This window comes from Aedes albopictus, chromosome 3 (assembly GCF_035046485.1).
Source record: "Aedes albopictus strain Foshan chromosome 3, AalbF5, whole genome shotgun sequence".
Lineage (NCBI taxonomy): Eukaryota > Metazoa > Arthropoda > Insecta > Diptera > Culicidae > Aedes > Aedes albopictus.
In genome coordinates, this window is record NC_085138.1 from 327,362,525 (window position 1) to 327,375,151 (window position 12,627).

Sequence of the window (12,627 nt, forward strand, 5' to 3'; positions counted from 1 at the left end):
ATGATAAAATTCCTCCAAGATAACGGTAGTTGGTGATCCAGTGTCCACCTCAAACTTCATACCTACCCCTTCCATTCACGCTGATACTCACGCAATACCCGAGTAGAAGTAAAAATCATAACAATATCATCATTTGATATTCCTCAGTGAAGTACTCAAGATCATAATTAGCTGTTGGTTTGTTTGACATAAGAGATAAAAGATCAAAAATAAGATCAAAAATGAATATGGAGAAGAACATAATATCTCATTTTGATGTTATAAGATCAGACTAATATCTGGGGAGATCTGGGCTGTAGCACATCTAACCAATATCATAAAATGATCTGACAGATGGATTAGAGTAAAAAAAAAGAAAAGTGGCCGCGACCAGAATCGAACTTATGACCTTGTGATTTATGAACAGTGACATTACCACTGCACTACGACTCATATCTGAAAATAGGAGGTAATAAGAGCATCAAGTTCTACGTTTCCAAGGTGTTTGAGAGTCATGGTAGTTGTGTTGGTTTGGTCCCGCCATGTTGTAGATGAGTGTGTGAAAGAACTAATTATGATCTTGAATAGTAGTTTTCAGATCTTACAATTTTCGGATGTTATAGATGAATGTGTCAAAGAACTGATTTTGATCTTGAGCAGTAATTTTCAGATCTTTCGATTTCTGGATGTTGCAGATGGAAATGTGAAGAGCTAATTTTGATCTTGAGCAGTATTTTTCAGATTTCTCAATGATAAATGTTCTATTGCAGAATATTAATACAGTTTCCACGCAAAATTTGCAAACTGACGTGATGATATGGAAAATAAAAATGAATTAAGGCTCAATTAGGAATTGCATATTTTCCTAAACTAAACTAAGCACTTTTCTCTAGATGATTTCACATTTTATGCTCTTTCTCTGAATTGTTAACAAAGCTAGTGATCCAAACTTTAAAAACGAATCCATAATGTGCTTTTGTATGATAACTCCAACTTTTTTGTATGGGTCGTAACGCTAGGCTGTATTCCCTATTCCCCTGGAGCGTTACGGAATTTGTTGAACCCCTATCTCCTGAAGCGTTACGTTATTTGGGGACGTATAATGAAAGTTGAAAACTTAAAATAGTTTTTATGCAATTCAGTATCATAATTTACATTTTATATAACTCATTTTGGTATCACAATGGCCAATTTTTCCGAACTGGTTCATTATGCAACTGAAATGAGTTGCATAATGAAAAATAGTTGTATAATGTTCATAATGCAACTCATTTGAGTTGCATTATGAACATTATGCAACTCAAATGGGTTGCATTATGAAAACATCATTGCATAAAATTTTGTATGGAACTCGTTGCAAAACTCGATTTTTTCAGCACTCTTCGTATTTATCCAACTCGGCAAGCCTCGTTGGATAAATGTACGACTCGTGCTGAAAAAATCATCTTTTTGCAACTTGTTACATAAATAACTATTATGCGAAATGTTGGGAAATTTCGATATTTATACAGCGGGTTGCACTAGGCTTTCCAAAGATCAAATTAAGTACTAATTTTGAAATCATATCACGATGAGATATTGAGAAGATATTTGGCAACTTTTTGAATATCTCATCAATATCAAATTAAGATATGACATCAAAACTTGATCGTTTTAAGATATGATGATATTCACGTCTACCCGGGTAGGAGTCACTGTACGCCATGTTGTTGATCTCCAAATGCTTCACGGTTTTAACCTTTCGTCCGAGATTCTGCTTCGTCTTCCTTGGACATACAACGGCGATATGTCCATTTTCTTTGCAGACCTTACATACAAAACTTTGGAACTGACAGTTTCGAAAATCATGGCTTTACCGCAGACGTAGCATGCAGCAGATCCAGTATTCTTGAACGATTTCGGTACGAAATTGGGTTTCTTCTCAACGATCTTGTTCACCTCCTGGACTGCTCGGTTCTTCACCGTGGCTTTGCATTTCTACGCTGTTTTGAGAAAAACCTCCAATGAAACCACCTCTTCGTCTTCCGGGAACCACCTCTACTCTTGTAAATCCAAGTAGAGGTGGAAAAATTCCTTTCGGAATTTTCACTGGTAGTGTTCCAGGAATGCTGCTGGGAGTTATTCAGAAATTTCTGGTAGATTCCACCAGATTGTTTTGCTGGGTTTCATTAAGCAACACGGATCCTGTCCAACACACCTCAGCGCTATGATGCTGATCCCACGGTCCTCTAGTAGGTCGCCCGCGAGTATGCGGCTGCTTCCAATGAAGTTGAGAGATTGGCAGTTCCACGTAATGAGTTTTTTTTTTTTGAGTAGGGTATGAGTACCCTTCTTTATCCTATCCATTCAGACAGACGATTTAAACACCGACATTTTCCGTTCTTTTCCGTTTTTAATAAAGAAGTAAATGGAATTTCTTTCACTAATCAATGGAACTTTCATGTATTTTTAGAAATAAACGAGACTTTATTTGCCGTTCTTCGGGTTTGAAGGTTTCCATTTTTCGATTCTTTTCTGAGTTTAGTGTAATATGTCAAAATTCATATATCTAGATGTAATTTGCTTTGCACTGCTGCATCGTGTATGAGATTGAACGTGAATGTGATTTTACTTTTCGGTGTGCTTCCTGGGGGTCAATGCAACTCGACGGAGGGGATGAGGGTATCATGTATTTACACAGTGGAATCTGCTCAGATGGGTGGCCACTATGGAAATGCTATTTGTTTTGAAAAAACTTTTCGCTCAACTAGTGAGATTCACAGCTAAAATGCATCGTTTGTTTTGAATACTTTTTTTTTAATGTGAATCAATTTTTATTTTTTCGTTACTGATCTACAGAATTCCTCGTTTGAGATTTATGACTGACAAGTTGCTGTGATCTAATCACTCTTACGTAAAATCGAGAGTATATGAAGGTTTCCCCTCACACGGTTTGTTCTAACTGTACAAACTAAGATTATTCAATAAATAAATAATTAACAACGTTTACTGGTAAAAGTTGTAACTGTGCTATCGATAAGGTTTTCCACACTGAAGATATGAACGAATGGTAATCATTGCGTGGTGCATCTACAGAACTAAGAATCTAATGAACGTGTGTCAATCTTTGGAGTACTTGTGTCTATGGTTTACTAGCCTCGCTATCTGGGTTGGTTTGTAGTTTAAAAATCATCCTACACTGCTATTGATAATATTGAAGGGAACTTGTTGCTATGTAAATTACCGTTTTATTGGCTGACTATTACTATTGACTGCGAACGTAGCTATGGTTGTATTTCTTCTGCTAACTGGTGAATCAATGAATATCTATTTGGTAAACAGAAAAGCACGTGCTTTTAACTAATACCAACTCAAAAGAGAATAAAGGTGGATTCTGCGCAGAACGCTTTCAAGCACGTGCGTCCATTCGGATATGCTGGTGATTTCATGTAACTCCATCAAGAAAAAGAAAACCTACTATTGGACTTTTTATCGATACTTCTGGAGTAAACGACCTAACAATCTTAAATGAGTGTTTGCTCTGCTATTTCAATACCACATCTACGTATTCTCTAATTGAATTAATTGAATTCTCCCATTTCTCTTGTTTCCCCCTAGTATCATAATCATATATTGCACTTTTCATTTGGATATTTGTCAACTAAGTTTCTAAAATGCAGGTCATAGTCAATGTGTTTGGCTAGTATTAATTGAAGGAACCGAAACCAGCTATCTTACGGGCTACGCACTGTCACTAGTCTTATTGCATAAAAAGTAGAGATAGTAGCCTGACTTACGATGGATGCGTTGATCCGTTCAGTGAAATAAGAAATGGTTAGCTCTTATCGCTGCTTCTGCTGCTGCTCCGCCTCATGAACGTGTGGGGTTTGTTTTAATTTGACTAGCATAGATACTTCTTCTTGGGCTTCAGTGGTTTAGTCCGTCATTTTGCAACGGCCGCTGTCCCGTTGGCTGTACTGTTACTGCTCTGGGACTGCTGGGGTGTGGTGGAACGTGACGATAGAGCAGCTCGAGCGCTGGCTGCATGCTTCTGGAAGGCGTTCTCCGCTCGGGATGTTCCGCAGACCTGTCAAAAAATGAATTCTTCTAAATTCATCCAAATAAGTTACCACAGAGGTTCCCAAACTTTTTGCTATCGCGGCGCCATTTGAAATTTTCATTATTTTCGAACAATTTTCAGCTCAAACATTTAAATGCAAAATTGTGAAGAACTTTCAGTACCATGTTTTCTCATAATCCAATTAAAACTGCATTTCTAGCGTCAAAACGTATTTTCAATAAAAAATGCTTTAAAATTTCATAAATATTTGTTAGCTTTCAAATGCCATATTTATTTATTGAACAAGGAAAACTGCCCATAACCGCATAACAGTAACATTCAACAAAAGTAGGCATTGGAGAAAATTGAACCCAAAGTTGCAACTTTAGATAGTATAAGAATAAATCGAAGTTTTCAAAATTTTCCATATATTTGTCATCCGTCGTATAGCAATAAAATTTTCTACAGCACTTCCTGTATGCTGGGGGAATTGTTAAAAAATAAATCGGACCTCAGTATGATTGATGTCACGCTTCAAAGCCAGTCTATTTTCCTAGTGTGACTGTTATGCGGTCACATTGGTCAATGAGACAAAATGACTTGGCATTTTTTTTTTCATAAATCCTAGAACAAATTTAATTTTTATATTCATGTGGTCGAAAGCACTTGTGATTTGATGATGATCCCCAATATTAACTCAATATCAGCAAAATATGCAAATGTTACAAATATACCGTTATGGGCAGTAAACCAATATATCAAAAATTTCGGCAGAAAATGCGAGCAGCTGATGCCTTATAATTAAACAAAAATAGTAAAACTGTTGCAATATCTTATTAATTCCGCGTACACACAGAATTTTATAAAAACCTTAGATTTTTGTTGAAATTACAAAATTTTCAAAAACGGTTTGTTAAGAATGTAGTGTTGTAAATTTCAGCAAACTTAAGTACAAAAATATAATGTAGGCTGATGATGGATCTTTCATTTCCATGCGTTTGATCATTATGTCTTGAGAAAAGCTTGAAGGTCTATCTTTCACATAAGTTCTGGATGACTATTTCGTCCTACAATTGAAAAAAAGTGCCTTTTGTGCAAAAACTTTGTAAAAAATTTCTGAATGTCAATCAAAAGTAACTTACTTTTTTTATAATTTTCTATTAAATACAAGATAGGGGAACTTACGTATTTTCGGCAGTTTTGTTCTCTTCGTCATGGAGTGTTTTTTGAAACCTGTTGATCTCAAAGTTGGCCTCAAATCCTTCCAGACCAAGCTGAATTATATGCCCAAATTTCAGGCAATTCGGCCCACGAAAACCCCCCATGACGAAGAGAACAAACCTACCGATAATACCCTTTGTCACCCTATATGACAAAGAATAAAATCATTTTTGAGATGTGATCTACTTGCACATAATCAAAAATTTGCAGAAGTATTCTATGATAGTGACGTTAGTAAAAAATGTCCCGAAAAGCAGAATACAACATAAAGAACTATATGGAAATGTATGGAATAAGGAAAGAACTGTAATAGGATCTTTAAAATATTTACTTTCAGTTACAAGCTGTCGATAGAATCGAAAACTGAACTGGAGTATAGGAAATCTAATATTTTTTTCTCAACCAAGAATTTCTTAAAACTCCGAGAATTTAAAAATTTGATAAAAATCAATATGTTTTAAGAGGATTCCAGAATTTCAAGAATATTCGAAGTTTGGTATAATTTTTGGAAAAATGCCGTGCAGCAACACTTCGAAGATCCACCAAATAGAAAATACGTTCTGATATTCAATTATATTGTTTTGACTCAAAACTCTGCGGTGCACCAGCAAAATGTTCACGGCGCACCAGGGGGAAGCACTGAGTTACCACATGGACAGTGTTGAAAGGGAGTAAAGAGACTAGACTTGTCAGATTACGGAGGTAATCAAAAGTCAAATTTTTGGGATTATCCTATCCGTAGAAAAGTTGTGGAATCACATGCTCGGCAGATGAATAGGGACGTTAATCGTTCCCGTGACCCTTTAGGTAGGATTTCTTACAATACCTATCTAAAACAATCATCCCTCCAGCAATAGAATAAGTAGCAGCTCAAACTTTCTTAAAAAGAAGCGAGCTTCCTATGCCCGTGTGCTGGCAAGCAAAATTCAAACTCTATCTATTGGTATCATCGAAGCAAAAACTCACAAAATGTACGTGATTTTGGCTAACATGTCCCACCACACCGCAATTACCTGATGGTGCTGATCCCAGTCTTTGTGCTGACAGAAAGATCCACAATACCGGGCTAGGTTGCATCCCGAACACGTCTCGTTAGCTTTTCGACCACAATTCCAGCACGCCTGTAAGCAGATAACAACTGAGATTTAGAGAGCTACGCTCTGTATTATACCCAAGGCGGAGGATATTACAAGAGTACTAACGTTCTGGCTGCCACCGTTTGGGCCGTCCGCATCCGGATCCGTGCTGCTCCGGTGAATCTCGGCGAACATCTTCTCCATTTTCAGCCGCTCCTGGGCGAACATTTCGATGGTCCGCGCCTCGGCTGCCGCCACCGCCCGCTGAATCTCGATCACCGCTTGTCGTTTGACCTGAAATACGCACTATTAGATAAACATTCCTTGGCTCACATCCCCCATCCAAGCATACCTGATTGACCGACTCTTCAGCACTCCGCCGAAACTCGGCGATCTTCTCCTCCGTCTGCCGCTTCATATCGGCCATCGAGTTATCCTGATGGTCGCGGGCCTGATGCGTCTCGATACCCCGCTGCTGTAGGATCGAAATAGCTCGTTTGGTTTTCTCCACCATTGCCGATATGCACGTCAGCATGGTGTGAATGTTTTTCCATTCCTCCTCGCCGCCACCTCCTCCGGATACGCTACCGGAGCTGGTCGGTGCAGCCCCAATAACACTGCTGTTGCCTGCGATATTAGATCCACTGGTGCCTCCGCCGCCACTGCCGCCACCTGGAGGGATTCTGGACGGTCGGTGACTCTCGCTGGACGGTATCCGCAGGTCGCGCTCGTCCCGGTGTAAGGCATGCTGAAAAAAAAAGGATTAGACAAAACTTGGTTAACGCGAAACTATTTGCGGGGGTGGACTTGATATATTTTAGTAGTTTGACTGGTTGGAACACCTCGTCGTACATGACATTCCATAAGACCGGACCCAGGATGGAATCTTGCGGGACAAGTAAACTAGTACTCGGTTCTAGAAGTAACTTTCGAGAATCTTTTACAGATACACAGGTATCCTCAGAAGCAAGAGCGTATCGGCAATTAACTGACACCATTGAACGCGTTCCTTACAACCAGAGTCACTACTGCAGAATCCCCCTTCTCTTACGCTGAAGCGCTATCTCGGCGGTCTTTGAAACCCCGTCTACGCTCGACCTTCCTTTCCTGAAGCCGGACTGGTTACTGGAAAGACCATTTATATCCTCGGTGTGCCTCAACAGTCTGTTGAGAATGGTATTTTCGAGCCCTTTTCCGCCGTGTCGATCAAGCATATTGGCCAATATGCCGACGAGTCTCCGGGTGGTTTCCCCGCCTTTGCCAATAGTACCAGGCTCTGCCTCTTCCAAACTTCTGGAAAACTCCCTCGTCCAGGCATTTTTGCATAGGAGACCTGAACATCTTGGCACGGTAAAGGCTGGGTATGCTGCGCAATTCAGATCTCATTGTGATCCTCTAGCCACTGCCCAGCAACTCCTATCCCTACCTCCTCGTGGTACCGGCCGGAAACTATGAGCAACCTTAGGGAAGATCGGGTAACCAACCCCGGTGGGAACTTTGGTCGTAGGCTGACAGGGAAGGGGGGGGGTTGCTTCGGCAAACCTGAGCGTCTGTGCTCCAGGAGGAGCGGCTCACAACAGCGTCTGATTCCCATGTTAGGGGCGGCTGATCTACGTCCGAGTGCCAGGGAAGGACTCTAAGCTCAACTGAACACTATGGTCCTCCGGAAAGTAGGGGGTTGGTGTCAGGCCCTACGAGCCAGCCGTAAAAAAACATTGTAACGGAAAATCAGCAACAGAATAATACGAACCAAGACCACCGGCAACGACCCCAGCGAACAAAAAGGACTTGCGATTTGAAATCGGTACGTGGAACTGCCGATCTCGCAACTTCATTGGGAGCACCCGCATACTCGCCAATCTATTAAAGGACCACGGGTTCGGCATCGTAGCGCTGCAGGAGGTGTGTTGGACAGGATCCATGGTGCGAACGTTTAGAGGTAATCATACCATCTACCAGAGCTGCGGCAACACACGCGAGCTGGGAACAGCTTTCATCGTGATGGATGATATGCAGAGGCGCGTGATCGGTTGGTGGCCGATCGACGAAAGAATGTGTAGGTTGAGGTTCAAGGGCCGATTCTTCAACTTCAGCATAATAAACGTGCACAGCTCACACTCCGGAAGTACTGATGATGACAAGGTTTTTTTTTTTTTGGTTTTTATTTATGTGTATTTTAACTGGTTGCTAATTCTACACTCAATGATGACAAGGACGCATTTTACGGGCAGCTCGAACGCGAGTACGATCGCTGCCCAAGCCACGGCGTGAAGACCATCATAGGAGATTTGAACGCTCAGGTAGGCCAGGAGGAGGAATTCAGACCGACGATTGGTAAGTTCAGCGCCCACCAGCAGACGAACGAAAACGGCCTACGACTCATTGATTTCGCCGCCTCCAAAAATATGGCCATGCGTAGCACTTTTTTCCAACACATCCTCCCTTATCGTTACACCTGGAGATCACCACAGCAGACGGAATCTCAAATCGACCACGTTCTGATTGGCGGACGGCACTTCTCCGACATTATCGACGTCAGGACCTATCGTGGCGCCAACATCGACTCCGACCACTATCTGGTGATGGTCAAACTGCGCCCAAAACTCTCCGTCATCAACAATGTACGGTACCGGCGACTGCTACGGTACAACCTAGAGCGACTGAAACAACCGGATGTCGCCTCAGCATACGCGCAGAATCTCGAGGCCACGTTGCCAGACGAGGGCGAGCTCGATGAGGCCCCTCTAGAGGACTGCTGGAGTACAGTGAAAGCAGCCATGAACGACGCAGCCTAGAGCACCATTGGGTACGTGGAACGGAATTGACGGAACGAATGGTTCGACGAAGAGTGTGCAACGGTTTTGGAGGTGAATGACGCAGCGAGGGCGGTAATGCTGCAGCAAGGGACTCGACAGAACGTGAAACGTTACAAACAAAAGCGAAAACAGTAGACCCGCCTCTTTCGGGAGAAAAAGCGCCGCTTGGAAGAAGCGGAGTGTGAAGAAATGGAACTGCTGTGCCGTTCCCAAGAAACACGGAAGTTCTATCAGAAGCTCAACGCATCCCGCAACGGCTTCGTGTCGCGAGTCGAAATGTGCAGGGATAAAGACGGAGGCCTCTTGACGGACGGACGTGAGGTGATCGAAAGGTGGAAGCAGCACTTCAATCAACACCTGAATAGCGTGAAGAACGTAGACGCGGGAGACCACGGCAACGGAGGAAACGACGACACCAGTGCAGCGAAGGATGGAAATGAACCAATTTCAACGCTGAGGGAAGTTAAGGATGCCATTCATCAGCTCAAAACCAAAAAAGCTGGTAAGGATGGTATCGCAGCCAAACTCATCAAGATGGGCCCTGAAAAGTTGGAAACCTGTCTGCACCGGTTGATAGTCAGGATCTGGGGATCTGCCCCATTCACAAGAAAGGCGACCATTCGAAATGTGAGAAATTCAGAGCGATCACTATTTTGAATGCTGCCTACAAAGTGCTATCCCAGATCATCTTCCGCCGTCTGTCACCAAAAACGAATGAGTTCTTGGGAAGTTATAAAGCCGCTTTCATCGACGCCGGTCGGCAACGGACCAGATCTTCACCGTACGGCAAATCCTCCAGAAATGCCGTGAATACCAGGTCCCAACGCATCACTTGTTTATCGACTTCAAAGCTGCGTACGACAGTATCGACCGTGCAGAGCTATGGAGAATCATGGATGAAAACGGCTTTCCTGGGAACCTGACTAGGCTGGTTAAAGCAACGATGGACGCTGTGCAAAACTGCGTAAGTGTTTCGGGTGAACTATCCAGGGCATTCGAATCTCGTCGGGGACTGCGACAATGTGATGGACTCTCATGCCTACTCTTCAACATCGCTCTGCAAGGTGTGATGCGACGAGCCGGGCTCAACAGCCGGGGAACGATTTTCAAAAAATCCGGTCAATTTGTATACTTTGCGGACGAACAAAAGTGACGCTTGTTTAAAACAATAAAACGCTTGGTTGATTTTCAAACTGAGAATTTACCTACTCCAAAGTTACATTTATTTGTTCTTACTCAGAGTTTATCGATAAAAACAATCAATTACTATCATTCCATATAACGTTATAAACATTATTTGTTTCTACAAAATGGGGACCACAAACATATACAAGAAGTAGTTTTGGCCGTGATAGATAACGCGCAGCTATTCAAGACAGCATCCACAAAACGTTGTTCGGTTTCGCCTTTTTTCTTTTGTTTTGTTCGTTCTACTTTAAATCCACTTGCCGAGTTCTAAAAATAGATTTCCGAGCTGTGAGCTACCGTCCAAGCTGCCGTCACTAACATAATCACTTTCCGACTTTGTTAGCGGCAAAAGTGCTGTCGTTTAAAACAATTTATTATTTTATCTTGAAATTAACAAATCTCAGTTTGGTCGAACAAATTGTCAACAATTTTGACAAAAGAAAATATTTGTATTATCAAATAATGGAACAGTTCAGTTTAAATTAAAAATCAGTTTGTCGCTATAGCAAACTGAAAAATCGGTAAAATTTAACTAGAATTTAATGGTGTTTACAATTTATTTCTCTACGTGCATGTTATCAAGTATAAAAACCCAGATTAATCCACCTGGTGGTGATAGTGCCTTTCTCGTCGAATATGTACTCAAGATTTTTTCGTCGCCATAAGCCGAAGTGTTCCTGAATCCTGAGAATACTCTAGAACGGAATAAATCTCATTTTCTTCTTTTGTCACAGTGCTCGTTGACTCGACAAAGGGGGAGGGGGTGGAGTTGATAAACAATAAATGTATTTGATGAAAAAATCCCATACAAAATTAAGCAAACTAATTTCACCTTAAAATTGAAAAAAAAAATTGGTTTATTGATTTGTGCCCTTCCTCAAAATGTTGAATTCCGACCAAAATTTCCAAGGGAGGACCCCTCTTGACTTAAGAGAAAATCCAATTTTGTCAGACTTTTTCAGATAAGCAAGAACTTTATCAAAGCCATAATCAAATTTGGAAACTTATTGATGGCTAGTATTCCGACGTTACGTTAAACGTATAAAGGGGCATCCATAAAGTATGTCACGCTTAGAGGGGGAGGGGGGGGGGGTTCAGAAAAGTGTTACAAGCAATGTGTAAGTATAGGAAAACCCGTACGAAGAGGGGAGGGGAGACTGAAAACTCCCATTTTTAGCGTAACGTACTAAATGCATGTCCCGTAGGCAGAGCTGAAAATATCAAACCTCTCAGTTGACTGCTTGACCACCTTCACTAGCACTGGATGCCGATCATTATCAAGACATTTCGGCAATTTTTTTTCTGCACACTTTAGCCTACACACTACGAAAAAACCAAAATTACTCGTAACGTAAATTTATTGCACAGAACGTAAACAATTTCATTACGGAAATTTATAGGTATTCTGACTTAATAATACGTCAATCTTGTAAAATTGAGTTCAATGTGACGTAAACAGTTTGTGAATCGTGCATCATTACGTTACACATGACTTAATATTCAATTGAATGTGACAGAAAATTACGTTACTTGTGCGTTTAAATTTACGTCATATGTGCTGCTTGCATATGTGCATCCAGAGTGACGGAAATTTACATGATTTTCTTCTAAGTGTGTATATTTTATTATCATTGGTTATAAGATTAATGTTCAATTTGATAAAAAAAAACCTAGTTAATCCACCTAGCGGTGCTGACGCCTTTCTCGTGCCTTCGAAAACCCATTTCAACAAAACTCAAGTGACATGTTGATGAATACAGTTTCTTACCGATTTTGGCAACACGAGGTGAATTTTATGTTGATAAAATGGGGTGTTGCTAAAATCGGTAAAAAAAATGGGGTTTTACAACTTTATGCTTTATTTTTAAATTATATTATCAATATGGACTATTCACAAGTTATAAAACGCTCCCCTTAAGTGACGTTCATAAATTACGCCATGATTAAAAAAAACTGTCGTTTTTGAAAGCTTAATGAATTTATATATTTTCCAATAGAGGTGAAGCTAAAAACATGTATTTAAGATGATTTTGCGATAAAAAAATTTTGTCAAAAATTTGTGTTACCAAAATCGGTAAATAATTGCCGCTGGTAAAAAAATGTTGCCAAAAACGGGTGTTGTCAAAATCGGTAAGAAAATGTTGCCAAAAACGGGTGTTGTCAAAATCGGGAGTAGACAAAAACGGGTGTTGCCAAAATCGGTAAGAAACTGTATAGCACTTTCATATGTTTAACAATAATCCATTTTATGGCACCAGAAATCATATCGATTATATGGTTTTTGATGTTTGAGCCTCAAAATCTTAAG

The 12,627-nt window shown here is 40.8% G+C and overlaps 1 protein-coding gene across 3 annotated transcripts in view; it reads right to left on the minus strand.

Moving 5' to 3' along the window:
* Positions 1–2,402: 2,402 nt before the first annotated feature.
* The window catches only part of LOC109623345 (protein CBFA2T2), a 408,298-nt gene continuing 398,073 nt past the window's right edge, over positions 2,403–12,627 (minus strand). The window contains exons 7-10 of one of the 3 annotated variants that reach the window (XM_029865293.2): positions 6,668–7,063; positions 6,442–6,609; positions 6,253–6,360; positions 2,403–4,045 (exon numbers count right to left, since the gene is read on the minus strand). In XM_029865293.2, the coding sequence (XP_029721153.2) occupies positions 3,902–4,045; positions 6,253–6,360; positions 6,442–6,609; positions 6,668–7,063 (816 nt within the window). In that variant the 3' untranslated portion in view covers positions 2,403–3,901. Of the gene's footprint in view, positions 4,046–6,252; positions 6,378–6,429; positions 6,610–6,667; positions 7,064–12,627 lie in introns of all 3 variants that reach the window. The other 2 variants (XM_029865291.2, XR_003895409.2) reach the window with 2 other exon arrangements.